The 15,920-nt window shown below is 65.9% G+C and overlaps 1 protein-coding gene across 2 annotated transcripts; it reads left to right on the top strand.

Annotated features, from left to right (window-relative positions):
* Positions 1–461: 461 nt before the first annotated feature.
* Positions 462–14,427, top strand: SLC4A1 (solute carrier family 4 member 1 (Diego blood group)). Of its 2 annotated transcripts, XM_064399793.1 has the most exons (22): positions 462–531; positions 3,268–3,358; positions 3,467–3,563; positions 4,429–4,498; positions 4,616–4,713; positions 5,833–5,906; positions 6,090–6,267; positions 6,346–6,481; positions 6,730–6,871; positions 7,246–7,315; positions 7,917–8,101; positions 8,302–8,512; positions 8,612–8,815; positions 9,044–9,192; positions 9,294–9,488; positions 9,915–10,082; positions 10,223–10,312; positions 10,422–10,588; positions 10,688–10,941; positions 11,026–11,195; positions 11,384–11,557; positions 12,959–14,427. In XM_064399793.1, exons 2-22 carry the CDS (start codon positions 3,341–3,343, stop codon positions 13,037–13,039), a joined length of 2,931 nt encoding a protein of 976 aa, XP_064255863.1. In that variant the 5' UTR covers positions 462–531; positions 3,268–3,340; the 3' UTR covers positions 13,040–14,427. The 2 variants fall into 2 exon arrangements, with proteins under 2 accessions (XP_064255863.1, XP_064255862.1); XM_064399792.1 differs by lacking the exons at positions 4,429–4,498; positions 4,616–4,713 and having other exon boundaries at positions 463–531.
* Positions 14,428–15,920: the final 1,493 nt, after the last annotated feature.

Genomic DNA, 15,920 nt, shown 5'->3' with positions numbered 1-15,920 from the left:
CACACACACACAGGTGTGCCCACGGCTGGGCACCAACGCAGGGCACGCTCCCCTGCCCTCCTGCAAGCGTGCCACCCCGGTGCCACCATGGCACAGACGGACACCCCGGCCCCGCGTCCCCCCCGCGCCTCCTCCCGGAACCTCCCCAGGAACCCCCTTTTTTTTTAATTTTTTTTTTTTTTAAAGAGAACACCCCAACCCCCGCGGAAAGGGGGGGACAACCGGGGGGATCCCGGGGATTCCCTGCAGGGAAACCCGAGGTAAACAAGACTGGGGGGACGGGGGGGGGGCAGCGGGTCCGGTGCGGGGCTCCGGGCTGGGTGAGGGACGGGGCAGAGCGGGGCGCAGGCGGGGCTTCACAGCTGCTGCAGATGTTGCACCCCGATAACCTTGTTTTTACGGGGGGCCCGGGGGGGGCCGGGTGAGCCCGAGGGGGGCAAGATTAGGGAGGTGAGCGTGACTCAGGCATCGGCGCCTCACACCCCGGGCAGCCGCAGAGAGAGCGCCAGGGGCGTCGCAGCCACCCCAGGGGTAGGTGCGGGGTCACCTCGGGGTGGCCCTGGGGGTGGCCCGGGGTGGGCGGGGGGGTGGCGGGGCTGGGAGGGCACCCTGGGCTGCCCCCGGGGCGGTCAGGGGGGTGTTGGGGTGGGATGGGAGATAGGGGCTCCATAGGGAGCCAGAGGGGCACAGGGGGTGGGTGCCAGCCGTGGGGGGTGGGTTCCACAGGGAGCACCAGAGGGGTGCCAGTCATGGGGTGTGGGTGCTGTGGGCTCCACAGGGAGCACCAGAGGGGTGCCAGCCGTGGGGTTTGGGATGTATGGGCTCCATAGGGAGCACCAGAGATGTCCCAGCCGTGGGGTGTGTGTGGTGTGGGATGTGTGGGCTCCACAGGGAACACCAGAGGGGTGCCAGCCGTGGGGTTTGGGATGTATGGGCTCCATAGGGAGCACCAGAGATGTCCCAGCCATGGGGTGTGGGATGTATGGGCTCCATAGGGAGCACCAGAGATGTCCCAGCCGTGGGGTGTGGGTGCTGTGGGCTCCACAGGGAGCACCAGAGGGGTGCCAGCCGTGCGATGTGGATGGCCTGGGTTGTGTGGGCTCCGTGCCGAGGCGTGCTGGGCACCTGCTGGATGAAAGGTGCCAGCCCTGCCGCACGGATGGCGTGGGATGTATGGAGTCCATAGGGAGCCGCGGGGCTGTACCCATGCTGAGGGGATGGTTTGGGGTGTGCTGACGAGGCAGGAGGGATCCCGGCCATCCCTCATGGGATGTGTGGGACGTGAGGGCTCCACAGAGCCCTGGTGGCCGCAGGGAGGATCCCGGTGGCCGTGCGGGGAGTGCGGGCTCCGTGCTGAGCCGTGCCGGGAATCTGGGGCAGGAGGGGCGACCCTATGGCATTATACCCACTGAGGGGGGTCCCACGGGCTTGTACCCACCGGGGGGGACCCCAGCCGTGCCCCGGCTGCTGAGGGGTGTGTGACCCCACTGTGCGCTGTGGGGGCCGCGGGCTCATCCCGCGCACACGATGCGGGACAGGAGCCCCGCAGCTCCCGAGGGCTCCCGGGGCTGGCCGAGCTCCATCCTGCCGTGCCCGAGCTCCGTGCGGGGCTCTGCGGGCCCGAGCTCCATCCTGCCGTGCCCGGGCTCCGTGCGGGCTCTGCGGGCCCCGCACAGCGCGGCTGGCGCGGGGATGCGTTCGGGGGTCCCGGTGACCCCGCTGCCCGGTGCCGCGGCTCCCGCGGGTCCCGGCCCGGGGCGCTGCGGGGCAGAGCGGGGGGCAGCGGGTGGAGCGGGGCAGGGGCCGACGCCCGGTGCCGGGCGTTATCAGCGGGGCGCAGCCCCGCGCACCGGGCTGATGCAAGAGCCGCGGGCGGGCTGGGGGGGCCGGGGGGGCCCGGCACAGGCCGGGCTGGGGGGCCGGGGGCCGCCGGGCCGGGGCCAGGCGGGGCAGGAAGGAGACGGCCGAGTCAGAGCTTTGCCGTCCATCCCGTGGCCCCGCCGCGGCTCCCGCGCCCCGCCGGGGATCCCGCGTGGCCGCAGCGGGGATCCCGCGGCCCCCGCGGGGTGTCCGGGACCCCACCCCGGCTCCCGCCACCCCCGGCCGGGAGCGAGCTCCTGCATCACCCTGGTGAGATCGGGGGGGGCTGCTTCCCCCCAAAGCCGCCCATGCCCTGACCTTGCCCCGGAGCCCCCCGGTGGGGTCGCTGGGCAGGGGTGGCGGGGGGCAGCCGGAGCCCCTCGGCCCCCCAGGCTGGGGGGGTCCCCACGGGCCGGCTGGAACAGCGGCTTTGGGGGTCCCGGGCCATGGCACCCCCCCTCAGAGACTCTGGGCTGGGGCGGGCGGGGGTCAGGGGTGAGGGGGGTTCAGGAGGGGGGTCCGGGCCCCCCCGGGTCCCTCCGGGGCTGCCCCGGGGGGGGGGGGGGGGGGGGCGGAGTGCGGGGCAGGGCGCCCCCTGGCGGTTGTCCCGCGGTGCAGCCCTGGGGCAGCTGGGGGGGACGACACAAGGGACACAGGGGACACAGGGGACACAGGGGTTGCTGCAGGGGATCTGGGGGCTCGTGGAAGGGCGGCAGCAGGGGCCTCCCCAGCTGTGCACCCTGGCGACCTTTGGGGTGCTCACCCCGTCCGGGTTTGGGGTGTCCCGTGAGTCCAGCTGTGCCTCAGTTTCCCCAGTTCTCACCCCCTAGCTCTGCCAGGGGCTGGGGCCGTGTGCTGGGGGATCAGGGCACTGCCTGCGGGACCCCAGCCCGCGTGTGTGGGACTACACAGGACCCCCATACAGGGGCAGGGGGCTGCGGGGGGCTGCGGGGGGCTGTGTAGGACCCCACACGTGCGTGGGTCTATACAGGACCCCCACCCACACAGGGAGGGCCGTGTGGGACCGCGGTCTCCGAGCCTGGCTCCGTGTGGGAGCCGACCCCCGGCCGTGAGTGTGTGCAGGGGCTGACCCCGAGCACAGGGCACGGAGTGCGTGGGCACGGCTGGCTCGGGGCACCATGCCACGTCCCTGGTGGGAAGCTGCCGGGGCTCTGCCATGTCCTGACGTCGGTTCCCATCCCGTTCGGCGACAGGGCAGGGCATGACCTCCCTGGGGACCCCCAAGCCCAGGAGCTCCCATCCCGCAGGGAGCGGCTCAGGCTGGCAGGGGCTGCGGGAACGGCCCCGGCCCAGCCCTGGGGACACACGCCGGTGCCGGGGGCACGGAGCGATGCCCTGCTCTCTGCTAACTTGTTCTCTCTCGTTTCCCCCGTGCCCGCCCCGCAGAGCCCGGGTTATGGTGGCACCGGGCTGAGCGCCGGGACGCGCCGAGGCGGCAGCGGGGGCCGAGCCCGGAGCCATGGAGGGGCCTGGCCAGGTAGGGACACCCGGCCCCCGCCCCGGCTCCGCCGCTGCGCCCCGGCACGGCCCCGGCCAGGCCTCGGCGGTGCCCGACCCTGCTGACCCCCCTCTCTGTGTCCCACAGGAGGCCTACGAGGAGGGGATGAGGAGGAGCCTGGACCCCGAAGGCTACGAGGACCCCGGCCTGAAGAGCTCCCACCTGTCCCTGGGCGAGATGAGCAGTGAGTGGCTGCTGGGCTGCTGGGGGCACCGGGGGTGGCATTGCATGGGCACCAGGGGTGGCATTGCATGGGCACCGGTGTCACAGGGTGCCAGCGCTGCACGGGCACGGCAGAGCACGGGTGTGGCACCGGCGTGGCAGAGGTGGCAGTGCTGCATGTGTGACAATGGCATAACACGGGTGACAGCTTGGCAGGGGTGATGGCACCACAGGGGCACTGGCGCCAGCTGGGTGCCAGCCTTGCAGGGCCACCAGTGGCTCGAGGTGACGCGTTGCGTGGGCAGAGTTTTGTGGGTGCAGCCATGCAGGGACACCAGCACGGCTCAGGGGCACTGCACGGGCACCAGCAGTGCATGGACACAGGTGTTTCACAGTGCCAGCTTCTCGTGGGCACGCATGGCACACGGGCATTGCAAGGGCACCGCGTTGCATGGGCGCCAGCGTGGCGCAGGCAGGTTGCATGGCTGGCACAGATGAGTTGCATGAGCACGGGCGTCTTGCATGGATGCATTTCCTGGGTGCCAGCGTGGCACTGGTGGCAGGGCTCGCTCGGAGCGCGGGGCCAGGCAGGGACACCCCTGTCAGGGAGACCCCTCCTCAGGGACACCCCCTCAGGGACACCCCCCAATGGCAGCGAGTCCCTCTGCCAAAACCCCCGAGCCGTGAGGTGCCACCTCCAGCTGCTGAGCTTGGGGACCCCCGAGGTCCTTGAGCCCCCCGGGAGGGAGGCAAGGGGAGTTTGGGGGTCAGCATCCCCCCGGCCCAGGCACGGTTGTTTTGGAGCTGCCACCCCGAGGCGGTGTTGGGGCTCGGGTGCCCCTCTGGGGTGACCCCGGTGGGGTAACGCTGCCGCCTGTTCCGCGCAGGGCCCGGCGCTGCCATCGGGTCCCCCCTGCAGGCGTGGAGGGCCAGGGCCGAGGAGATGAATCCCCTGCGGTGAGTCCCCAGAGCGGGGCGGGGGCTCTGCCTGCCCGCCTGGCATCCCCGGGGGAGGCTGGTGGCACCCGCGGTGCCCGGCGCTGAACCCCCGTGCCCGCGCTGTGTGTTTTGCAGCCAGTATCTGCCCGGCCGCCGGGGATTTTATGACCTGGACGGGAAGAGGCGCTCGGCCGGGGCCCCCCCGGGACACCCCAGCCGTGGCGAAGGGCAGCGTGAGTGACCGCGGGGGCCCCGGGGGACAAAGCCCAGCCCCGGCGTCCCCCCCACCTCGAGCCCTCGGTGGCGATGCCCGCCCCGCTTCTGCCACCCCCGTGTCCCACCCTCGGCGGGGGGACGGTCACCCGGGCGTCAGGGCACGCCGCGGGGTGACCGCTGCCACTTGCCCGTAATCGCCCACTGATTGAGGATAAATAAAGCCTTTGTTTGGGGTGAGGACAAGAACCACTCGGGGCTGAACGCTGGCTGGCGCCGGGCGGCTCGGTGGCGGTGGCGGCGGGCAGGGACGAGGACACGCTCGTGCCCACGTGCCACGGCCAGCACGGTCGGGGACACAGTGACAGGGGACGCGCCCCATCCCTGCTGCCATGGGCGCAGCATCCTTGCCCCGGCAGAGCGGGATGCGGCTCCCGCAGCATCCTTGCCCCGCCGGGTGACCCGGCTGGGGACAGCCAGGGGACCGCCGTGGTCCCCGCGCAGGGTGGAGGGGGACGGGGTGAGCCTGTCCCCAAGGTGGGGTGACAGCGGGCGGGCGGGAGCCGTGCTGGTGTTTACTGTCAGCAAAGGAAGTGCTGCGGGATTTACGGCGCGCGCGGGGCGGCCGCGGGGATCGCTCCCCACTTTATAGGGACGGAGCTGCGGGGACATGGGGAGCGCAGGGGGGGACGCAGGTAGGCAGGGGACGGGGACGGGGACAGCTCGGGGGTCAGGCTGGCCGGGGATGCGCTGTCCCCGTGTCCCCGTTGCGGTGTGGTGCTCGGTGCTGGGGCTGCGCCGCTGGCAGGGCGGGGGCTCCGTGATGTCCCCAGGCTGTCACCCTGCGCCAGGGGCCGGGCTGTGGGGATGTGACGGGACCGAGGTGGGCACCGGCAGGGCGAGAGATGGCGGAGTGGCACATCCAGCAAACTCCAGCTGGGTCTGGACTGGGGCAACTCGGGGGGCACATCCACGAGTGCCCAACGGGGCTGGGGTGGGGATGATGGGGAAGGGGACACGTCCAGGTGACCCCAAAGGGGGCTGGGATGGGCGTGATGATAGGAGGCACCACAAGCAGACCCCAGGGGCACCCAGGCTGGGGCAGGGACTGGCTAACGCCTTGGTGGCTCCACTTGCAGCTGTGTCAGTGACCGATGTGGACCCGGAGGCAGCAGGGAGCAGGAGGCTCCTGTCCCAGCAGGACACCCATGAGGTGGGTGCTGCCCCAGGGACCCCCACTGCCTCCCCATTCTGGGGGTGGGTGGGCTGTGGTGACCCTGGGACCAACCTGCCAGCTCAGCCCTGGGGATACCAGGGCCCTGAGGGGGGATGCTGAGTGTGCTGGGGGTCCCCAGTGTGGCCAGGGACACGCTGACCCCGCTGTCTCTGGCTGCAGGGCTACGTGGAGCTGCACGAGCTGGTCCTGGACAATGCCAAGGACTTGTGCTGGATGGAGGCTGGCCACTGGCTCAAGCTGGAGGAGGACTTCCAGGAATCAGGGGACTGGAGCCAGCCCCATCTCTCCTTCCTGACCTACCACAGCCTCCTGGAGATCCGCCGGGCTTTGAGCAAAGGTGGGGACCCCCCCAGGGACCACCAGGAGGGTGGGGGGGACCCTGCGCTGGCTGGAGGTGACAGTGCTGTCCCCACAGGTGCCATTCTCCTCAACGTGGAGGCCAACTCGCTGCCGGCCATCGTGCACATCCTCCTCGACCAGCTGATCTACGAGGGGCAGATGAAGCCGCAGGACCGCGACGACGTCATGAGGACGCTGCTCCTGCGCCACAGGTACGGCCGGGGCGGGTGGTCTCGGAGGTCCCGGGCTCTGGGACCCTCCCCAGCGTGTGCAGCTGGAGCTTGGGGTGGGAAAGCTTTGATGCTCAGACGCTCTGGGGGTTCCCGCGCACCCACGGGACTGGGGCTGTCTGGGGGAGGATTTGGTGGCCCCGGGGTGTCTGACACGGCCCCGGGGCTCTGACACGGCCCCGGGGTGTCTGACACGGCCCCGGGGCTCTGACACGGCCCCGGGCTCTCAGCCACCCCACCGAGGATGAGTCGGTGTGGACGATGCCGCCGGCGCTGGTGCAGCGCTCGGGCAGCAGCCGCGCCGACGTGGAGCGGCCACTCCTGCGGGAGCAGCGGCCCCTGGAGATGAGCAGGATGGCAGGGAAGGAGCAGGTGAGCGGGCACGGGGGGCACGGGGGGCATTGGGGTGCAGGAGATGCACCCTGGGTACATACACACCTTGACACACGCAGGTGAACACACACACCTGCAGAGGGGGACACACAGAGAACAGTGGGGACATTTTGGGGACAGAGTGGGGGCTCAGGAATAGTGGGGGACATGCAGGAGATGGGGAGGGACATGCAGGGAACAGAAGGAGGGACACGGGACAGAGAGGGATGATGGAGAGGGAGATGCAGGAGAACACACAGCGGGTGGTGGGTGACACGCAGGGGCAGAGTGGGGGACATGCAGGTACACAGGGGACCAGGGGGACAGCCACCATGCTGGCTGGCTGATCCCTGCCCTCCATCTGCCTGCAACAGAGCGGGGTCCCCAGACCCCAACTGCTGGAGACGATCCCAGAGGGAGCTGAGGCCACCCTGGTCCTTGTGGGTGAGTGGTCAGCGGGATGGGGGTGCTGGGTGCTGGGCTGGGTGCTGGGTGCTGGGTGCTGGGCTGGGGTGCGGGCTCGGGGGGCAGGTGCAGGGTCAGGGGGTGCAGGGGGAGCTTTGCCACGTGCCCCTCGCTGCGCTCGCTCACACGCTGCTTTTCTTGTGCCTTTTTTGCCTCTCCCCGTCCTCAGCTCTCGCCGCCGCCGCCTGCTGCTGCTCAGCGCTGCTCTCCGGGCCCTTCTGCCCATGTCCCTTGTCCCCATGTCCTCATGCCTCTGTCCTCTGTGTCCCAATGTCCCCGTACTCCCATGCCCACCTGTCTGTATGTCCTTGTGCCCATGCCCCATGTCCCTGTACTCGCATGCCCATTTATCCCTGTGTCCCTGTGACCTTTGTGCCCCTCTGCCATTCCTTGTCCCCATTCCTCTGTGTCACCTCATCTCCATTCCTGATGCCCCTCTGCCATTCCTTGTCCCCATTCCTCTGTGTCACCTCATCTCCATTCCTGATGTCCCCATGTTTGCTGTCCCCGTGTCTCTGTGCTCCCATGTCCCCTGTGCATGTTCCCCCATGATCCCTGTCCCGTCCCATCCTCCCCCCAGGCTGTGCAGCCTTCCTGGAGCAGCCAATGCTGGCCTTTGTGCGCCTGAAGGACGCGGTGACGCTGGACGGCGTCCTCGACGTGTCCATCCCCGTCCGCTTCCTCGCCGTGGTGCTGGGGCCCGACTCCCCCCAGATCAGCTACCACGAGATCGGCCGCGCCATCGCCACCATGATGTCCGAGAGGGTACGGGTCACCCGCCAGTGCCACCACCCCCCGAGCGCCCTGGGCAGACAGCTTGTCCCCCTGTGCCACGTCCCCCTGTGATCCCCATGTCCCCAAGACTCCGTGTCCTCACCTCCCTGTGTCCCCAAGCCCGTGTCTCCGTGTCGCCGGCGGGGACACGCGTGGCGCGGGCGCTGGCTCATCCCCTCGCCGCCCCGCAGGTGTTCCGCCGGGACGCCTACCTGGCCGAGGGCCGGCAGGAGCTGCTGCGGGGCGTGGAGGATTTCCTGGACGCCAGTATCGTCCTGCCGCCCACCGAGGCCCCCAGCGAGCAGCTGCTGGGCGCCCTGGTGCCGCTGCAGCGGGAGCTGCTCCGGCGGCGCTACCAGCCCCTGGAGAGGCTGCACATCGGGGACTTCCTGAAGGATCTGGGTACGGCGGGCACCACCCCCAAAATCCCCCATCCCCGCGGCTGCCAGGACCCCCCCTTTGGACACGGGGTCCCCTGATGGCCGCCTGGTGTGTCCCCAGGGCCGGACGAGGCGGCTGCGGAGGATGATGACCCCCTGCGCAGGACGGGGCGGCCTTTTGGGGGGCTGGTGCGGGACATCCGCCGCCGGTACCCCAAATACCTCAGCGACATCAAGGACGCCCTCAACCCCCAGTGCCTGGCCGCCGTCATCTTCATCTACTTCGCGGCGCTGTCACCCGCCATCACCTTCGGAGGCTTGCTGGGTAACGGCGGGGACAGGCTGGGGACAGGCTGGGGACACTCCTGGGGACAGGCTGGGGACAGGCTGGGGACACTCCTGGGGGCGGGGAGTGGGGCTGCGGGTGTCTCTGCCTTTCCCACCATCCCACAGGGATGCTCCAGGGGGGCTCTTCCCCCCAGTTCTGGTGCTGAGAGGTGTGGGCACAGCGCTGTCCCCCCCGCCTGGCACCCACGGGCTCTGCTCCCGTCAGGTGAGAAGACCAAGGGGATGATGGGGGTGTCGGAGCTGCTCATCTCCACCTGCGTGCAGTGCGTGCTCTTCAGCCTCCTCAGCGCCCAGCCCCTCCTCGTCGTCGGCTTCTCGGGACCCCTCCTGGTCTTTGAGGAAGCCTTTTACTCGGTGGGTGCCCCCTGCGCCCCTGGGTGCCCCCGCGGTGGGTCCAGCAGGGCTGGGTGCCCACGCCAGGGGCTCCAGGGGACTGACAGCCCTTGGCTCCCCAGTTCTGCAGCAGCAATGGCCTGGAGTACATCGTGGGACGGGTGTGGATCGGCTTCTGGCTGATCCTGCTGGTGCTGGTGGTGGTGGCCTGCGAGGGCAGCTTCCTGGTGCGCTACCTGTCCCGCTACACCCAGGAGATCTTCTCCTTCCTCATCTCCCTCATCTTCATCTTTGAGACCTTCTCCAAGCTGGTCACGGTGAGGGACACGGGGGTCTCACGGTGGGGGTGGGGGGCTGCAGATTGTGGTTATCACCCAGGTTTCCATAGGAACAGTGGGATGCAGGCGAGGGATGGAGTCTCCTGGTGCTGCCTCCCCTTTTCCAGGTGTTTCCCAGCTCGTGAGGCCCCTTCCACTGCTGACTATTCTGTGATCCTGCGATCCGTGCTTCTCTCTGCAGAGGGATTTTGGGGCACACTCGTCCCTCCCCACTGCACCATGCAGCCCTTGCTCTGTCCCCACTTCCAAAACCCTAAAAACACCCCCTGCTCAATCTGTGCTGAGCTCCCAGCCTCACCCAGCCCCTGGCTCCCATCCTGAACCCACAGCAAGGTGCCACCACGGCAGGGGGGGTGCGGGGGATCCCCACCCCGCTCTCCCTCACCCTCTCCTCTTCCTGCCCAGATTTTCAAGCACCACCCCCTGAAGCGGGAGTACAACGTGCAGCCCGAGGTGCAGCCCGGGGTGCCCGAGCCCAACACGGCGCTGCTGTCCCTCGTCCTCATGGCCGGCACCTTCTTCCTGGCCTTCTTCCTCCGCGTCTTCAAGAACAGCTCCTTCCTGCCCGGCAAGGTGAGGTCCCCCTGCCCCAGGGACAAAGGGGGGTTCACTCTGAGGCCGAGCACAGTCAGAGTTCCTGTTCCTGCAGAGGAGGGGGCGGCGGGACCCCCGGGCTGGGGGGGCCACGCAGGTTTCTCACGCTGTCCCCACAGGTCCGGCGCCTGATCGGGGACTTCGGGGTGCCCATTTCCATCTTCATCATGGCCCTGGCCGACTTCTTCATCAACGACACCTACACGCAGGTCTGGGAGGGCAGGGCTGGAGGGGACGGGTGTCGCTGCATGGGGACACGGGAGCGGGTGCTCGTCCCTGCGTCCCACCCCTCACTGCCCCATCTCTGCTCCCGCCCAGAAACTCAGCGTCCCCAGAGGGCTGCAGGTCACCAACGCCACCGCCCGGGGCTGGTTCATCCACCCCATGGGGGACACTGCCCCCTTCCCCATCTGGATGATGTTTGCCTCCGTGATTCCCGCCCTGCTGGTCTTCATCCTCATCTTCCTCGAGACACAGATCACCACGTGAGGATGGGGATAAGGGCAGGGGAGGGCTGTGGGGTGCCTGGTGGGGCGGGGTAGAGGGGACCTGCTGCGTCACCAACTGTGCCTGTGTCCCCACAGCCTCATCGTCAGCAAGCCCGAGAGGAAACTGGTGAAGGGCACCGGCTTCCACCTGGACCTGCTGCTGATCGTGGCCATGGGGGGGCTGGCAGCCCTTTTTGGGATGCCCTGGCTCAGTGCCACCACCGTGCGCACCATCACCCACGCCAACGCCCTCACTGTCATGAGCAAGACCTCTGCCCCGGGCGAGAAATCCCAGATCCTGGAGGTCAAGGAGCAGCGCATCAGCGGCCTGCTGGTGGCTGTGCTCATTGGTGAGCTGGGGAGGGGTCCCCAGGCGGGCAGGGAGGGTCGGGGGTCTGCAGGGACCCTCACCAACCCCTCCTTCTCCCCCGCAGGTGTCTCCATCCTGATGGAGCCCATCCTGAAGTACATCCCCCTGGCCGTGCTCTTCGGCATCTTCCTCTACATGGGGGTCACCTCCCTCTTTGGCATCCAGCTCTTTGACCGCATCCTGCTCCTGCTGAAGCCCCCCAAGTACCACCCCGACGAGCCCTACGTCACCCGGGTGAGTCACCCCCACGGGAGGGCTTTGGGGGTGTCCCAGGCTGCTTGGGACCCCCAGAGAGGCTCCTCCTTCAGTGCTGGCCTTTGCTGGCTTCCTCGGGACCCTGCAGTGCTCCCCCAGCAGCCAGCACCCCAGGAGGGGTGTGGGGTGCTGTCCCTGTCCTCAACCCTCGGCTCCTCGCCCCACAGGTGAAGACTTGGAGGATGCACCTCTTCACCTTCACCCAGATCATCTTCCTGGTGGTGCTGTGGGTGGTGAAGTCCACCCCGGCCTCGCTGGCTCTGCCCTTTGTCCTCATCCTCACCGTGCCCCTGCGGCGCTTCCTGCTCCCCAGGATCTTCCGGGACATCGAGCTCAAATGTGTGCGTAGCCCTGGCACTCCCAGCCCCACCTCCCTCCCTGCGCCTGCTCCCGTCCTCACCTCCATTTCTGTGCCTGCCTCTGTTCTCCTCCCCATCCCCATCTCTGCCACCGTCTGCACCCCTCACTCCCACCCCTGTCCCCATCCTCACCCCGTCCCTGTCCCCATCCTGTCCCCATCCCTGTCCCCGTCCCTGTCCCCATCCCTGTCCCCATCCCAACCCTTTCCCCAGCCTCATCCCAGCCCCTATTCCCCGTTGGTGTCCCTGTCCTCCATCCTGTCCCCATCCCTGTCCCCATCCCCATCCCAACCCTTTCCCCAGCCCCATCCCAGCCCCTGTTCCCACACCAGCCCTGACAGTGTCCCTGTCCCCATCCTGTCCCCATCCCTGTCCCCATCCTGTCCCCATCCTGTCCCCATCCCTGTCCCCATCCCTGTCCCCATCCTGTCCCCATCCCTGTCCCCATCCCTGTCCCCATCCTGTCCCCATCCCTGTCTCCATCCCCATCCCTGTCCCCATCCTGTCCCCATCCCTGTCCCCATCCTGTCCCCATCCCTGTCCCCATCCCCATCCTGTCCCCATCCCTGTCCCCATCCTGTCCCCATCCTGTCCCCATCCCTGTCCCCATCCCCATCCCTGTCCCCATCCCTGTCCCCGTCCCTGTCCCCATCCTGTCCCCATCCCTGTCCCCATCCCCATCCCTTTCCCCATCCCTGTCCCTGTCCCTGTCCCCATCCTGTCCCCATCCCTGTCCCTGTCCCTGTCCCCATCCCTGTCCCCATCCTGTCCCCATCCTGTCCCCATCCCTGTCCCTGTCCCTGTCCCCATCCCTGTCCCCATCCCTGTCCCCGTCCCTGTCCCCATCCCTGTCCCCATCCCTGTCCCCATCCTGTCCCCATCCCTGTCCCTGTCCTTGTCCCCATACCTGTCCCCATCCTGTCCCCATCCCTGTCCCCATCCCTGTCCCCGTCCCTGTCCCCATCCTGTCCCCATCCCTGTCCCCATCCCCATCCCTTTCCCCATCCCTGTCCCTGTCCCTGTCCCCATCCTGTCCCCATCCTGTCCCCATCCTGTCCCCATCCCTGTCCCTGTCCCTGTCCCCATCCCTGTCCCCATCCCTGTCCCCGTCCCTGTCCCCATCCCTGTCCCCATCCCTGTCCCCATCCTGTCCCCATCCCTGTCCCTGTCCTTGTCCCCATACCTGTCCCCATCCTGTCCCCATCCCTGTCCCCATCCCTGTCCCCGTCCCTGTCCCCATCCTGTCCCCATCCCTGTCCCCATCCCCATCCCTTTCCCCATCCCTGTCCCTGTCCCTGTCCCCATCCTGTCCCCATCCCTGTCCCCATCCCTGTCCCTGTCCCTGTCCCACCCCGTCCCCCTCACGGCCCCTCCTGTCTGCAGCTGGACGCGGATGACGCCGTGGTGACCTTTGAAGAGGCAGAGGGGACAGATGTGTACAACGAGGTGCAGATGCCCAGCTAAGGGCCGGCCCCCGGCCCCCCACGCCCCCCCAGCCCCGCTTCCACCTCCACTGCTGCCACCCCGGGGCCACCGGGCCACCAAGAAGGACTGGGGACACGGTCCCCACCTGCCCACCCCTGGGAACGGAGCCTTTTTTTTTGTTTTTCCCTTTTTTTTTGTCTATTTTTTAAAAGTATTTTGGATGATGTGATCTCACCCCCCACTCTGCTGCCTGCTGGGGAAGGGGCTGCCTGGGCCCCACCAGCCACCCTCCACCCGTGGCAAGGTGGGACGTGTCACCAGCCTGTCCCCAAGGCCACCACCAGCGTGGGAAGGTGGAGGAAGACCCCGGAGCCTGCAGGGAGGAAGGCAGGGACAGACATACAGCAGGATGGGGTCCTCCCCCTGTCCTCCCCCTCCCCGGGGAGCCCCCCCAGCCCAGCCCCTCTCCCCAGATGAACTTTGGGCAGACCTTTCACCCTCTGGAGCATTTTTTTCCCCATTTTCTCCATCACTTGCTCCACGGGATGGTCGCAGCTGCTCCGCTGCACTCCCAGCACGTCCCAGAGCCAGGATGTAAATAGCCCAGCAAGGGGGTTTATACATTTACAGCGAAAACAATCACGCTTAAAACACACAGAAAAATACTTAAAATTATGCTGATGCTTCCGCAGGTAGAATTCACTTAGGGCCAAGCAAAAATTTAAATTAAAAAAAGGCTGAAAAATATTTCAAAAACAGAAAAAAAAAGAAAAAGAGAAAAAAAAAAAGCTGCAAGGAGTGATCTGTATATTTGATGCTACTGGGGGGGTTTGTAATTTATTTTTCAGGCTGGTTGTGCCCCCACTGCAGTGGGGCCATGTGCGTGTGTGTATATACTAGAGAATTATAGCAAAACCTAGGATTTTCTAGAAAAGATGATTTTAAAGAATCCTGGTCAGGGCCTAAACTCTATGGACCAGTCTGGCAGCGTCATTTAACGATAAGTTAGTGTTCATTAGTTAATTAGTCCTCTTTATTTTTATAGCGTTTCAGGTAAATCCATGCAGTTTTTCCTTGATTTTTTCCCCTTGCTTGCTCACTGTGTTTTGCCCCATTTCCCTTGGGATTGCTCCCAGTCCAGCCCAGCATCCCCCAGTCCCTCCAGGGCTGGTTCTGCCCTGGGCAGCCCCAAGGGTTGGATGTGACCAGGCTGCACAGCACCAGATCAGACTCCAAATTTGCTCCTTTTTGCATCAATCAGAGCAGGGGACCCCAAAATCAGCGTGGGGGAGGGAGGGTGGGAAGGGGCAGCCACACCCGGGGCGGTGCTGCCTCATGTTTGGGTTGTTTTAGTTTTATTAATTACGTGGCTGAAATAAAAATGTTTTGATCTTTGCGGGTTTCTCCTTCCCTTCCCCACACCTCTGTATCAGGCTTTAATAAACAAATTAATAAAATCAGGAAGGAAACGGGGGTTTTCTTTCCAGCTGGGAATTGTCTGGGATGCCTTAACTCCCCCCAAAAGAGAGCAGCAGCATCCTCTGAGGGTGTCCATCCCCCTGGGATGCACAGCACAGCTGCACCAGGATCCTTGCCGTGGTATCCTGGGGTACCACGGAACCCCAGCACCCCAAGATCCTCGCTGCATCCCATCTGGAACCCTCCCCAGAACCATCCCTCGTTGTTCTTTGTGGGCACCCATGGGTGCTCCCCACAGCCATCCCGGGAGCTCATCCTCCCTGCACAGGCTGTGCCCATTCCGGGGGGATTGGGGATGTCCCAATCCAGCGCTGCTGGCACAGGACACAGCCCCTGCCCTCCCCCAGCCCCGGCACAGGGCTGACCCCGATTATCCATAATCCCATTAAGGGGCCGTGGGAAGGGCCGTGCCCGGCCATGGGGCAGGAGCTGGGAGCAGCACCCCTATCCCAACAAAAACCCCAAACCCTCTCTGAGGGGCTGGGATAAACCCCAGGCTGCCCCAAGCCTGGCACAGCTGCCAGGCCCTGTTTTCCAGAGGGGGGAACACATGGATGGCACCTCCCAGCCCAAGTCCCCGTGTCCCTGTGCCAGCTGCACGTGGACAGGCCACGCCGCTGCCACCCCAGCCCCAGGGACAAGGCAGCAGCTGCCTGCACCCCTCCCTCACCTTCCCCACCCTGGGAAGAGCTGGCTGCTCCCTGGAGATGGCAGCGAGGTCACGGCCAGCCCGGCTGGGCTGGGAATTTAGGTCAAGCTCCTCTTTGAACTTGCCTCAGCCCTGGGAAACTCAGAGGGAATTAGGGAAATGAGGGGGAAATAAGTGATAATTAATTGGTTGGTAATGAGGGGGGGAGCATGGAGTTGCTAATGAGGAGGGGGATCATGCTGGAGCATCACCCCTGGAAAGGAGAACCCCAGTGCCTGCAGCATCACAGGGCAGGGGACATGGCACACCCTGGCATCTGCTGGCAGTGGCACTGCTCGTGCACTGAAAAAGTAGAAATGTAAATAAAAACCTCCAAACCTGCGGCTTTATTCTCCAAAAATACCAATTTACACAATTAACAGGAAATAAAAAATTCCCGTGGTCAGGAGCAAGGCCTGGGAAGGGCAAGGAGAGAGGGGGTGGTTTGGATGGGCATTGGGGGGTCCCCATTTCCAGCCCAGGGTTTGTGGCTGATTCCCAGGTCTCTGGTGTGTCCTGCTGGTAAAAAAAAGCCCCAAGACCACGTTGGGAGAATTGGGACTGGTGCACATTAGCAGCTCCATAGATTAAAAAAAAAAAAAAACTGAAAAATTAAAAATGTCAATTTTCACATGTTGGGCCTGATTGGCTCGAAATATTTTATGGTTTTTCTTGTGGTTTTTTTTTTTTTTTGGTGGGTTTTTTTTTGTTTTGTTTGGTTGTTGTTTTTTTTTTTTTTTTTTACTTTTAACA

The sequence above is a fragment of the Passer domesticus genome, chromosome 27, assembly GCF_036417665.1.
Source record: "Passer domesticus isolate bPasDom1 chromosome 27, bPasDom1.hap1, whole genome shotgun sequence".
In the NCBI taxonomy this organism is placed as follows: domain Eukaryota; kingdom Metazoa; phylum Chordata; class Aves; order Passeriformes; family Passeridae; genus Passer; species Passer domesticus.
Note: the sequence above shows the minus strand (reverse complement) of the source record. Positions and strands in the feature narration are given on the sequence as shown.

Excerpts from the sequence above, each read along its gene's own strand:
- SLC4A1 (XM_064399793.1), top strand. Across the intron at positions 9,489-9,914 it reads CCTTCTCCAAGCTGGTCACG|ATTTTCAAGCACCACCCCCT; the intron begins GTGAGGGACACG and ends CTTCCTGCCCAG. Across the intron at positions 10,942-11,025 it reads GCTGGTGGCTGTGCTCATTG|GTGTCTCCATCCTGATGGAG; the intron begins GTGAGCTGGGGA and ends TCTCCCCCGCAG.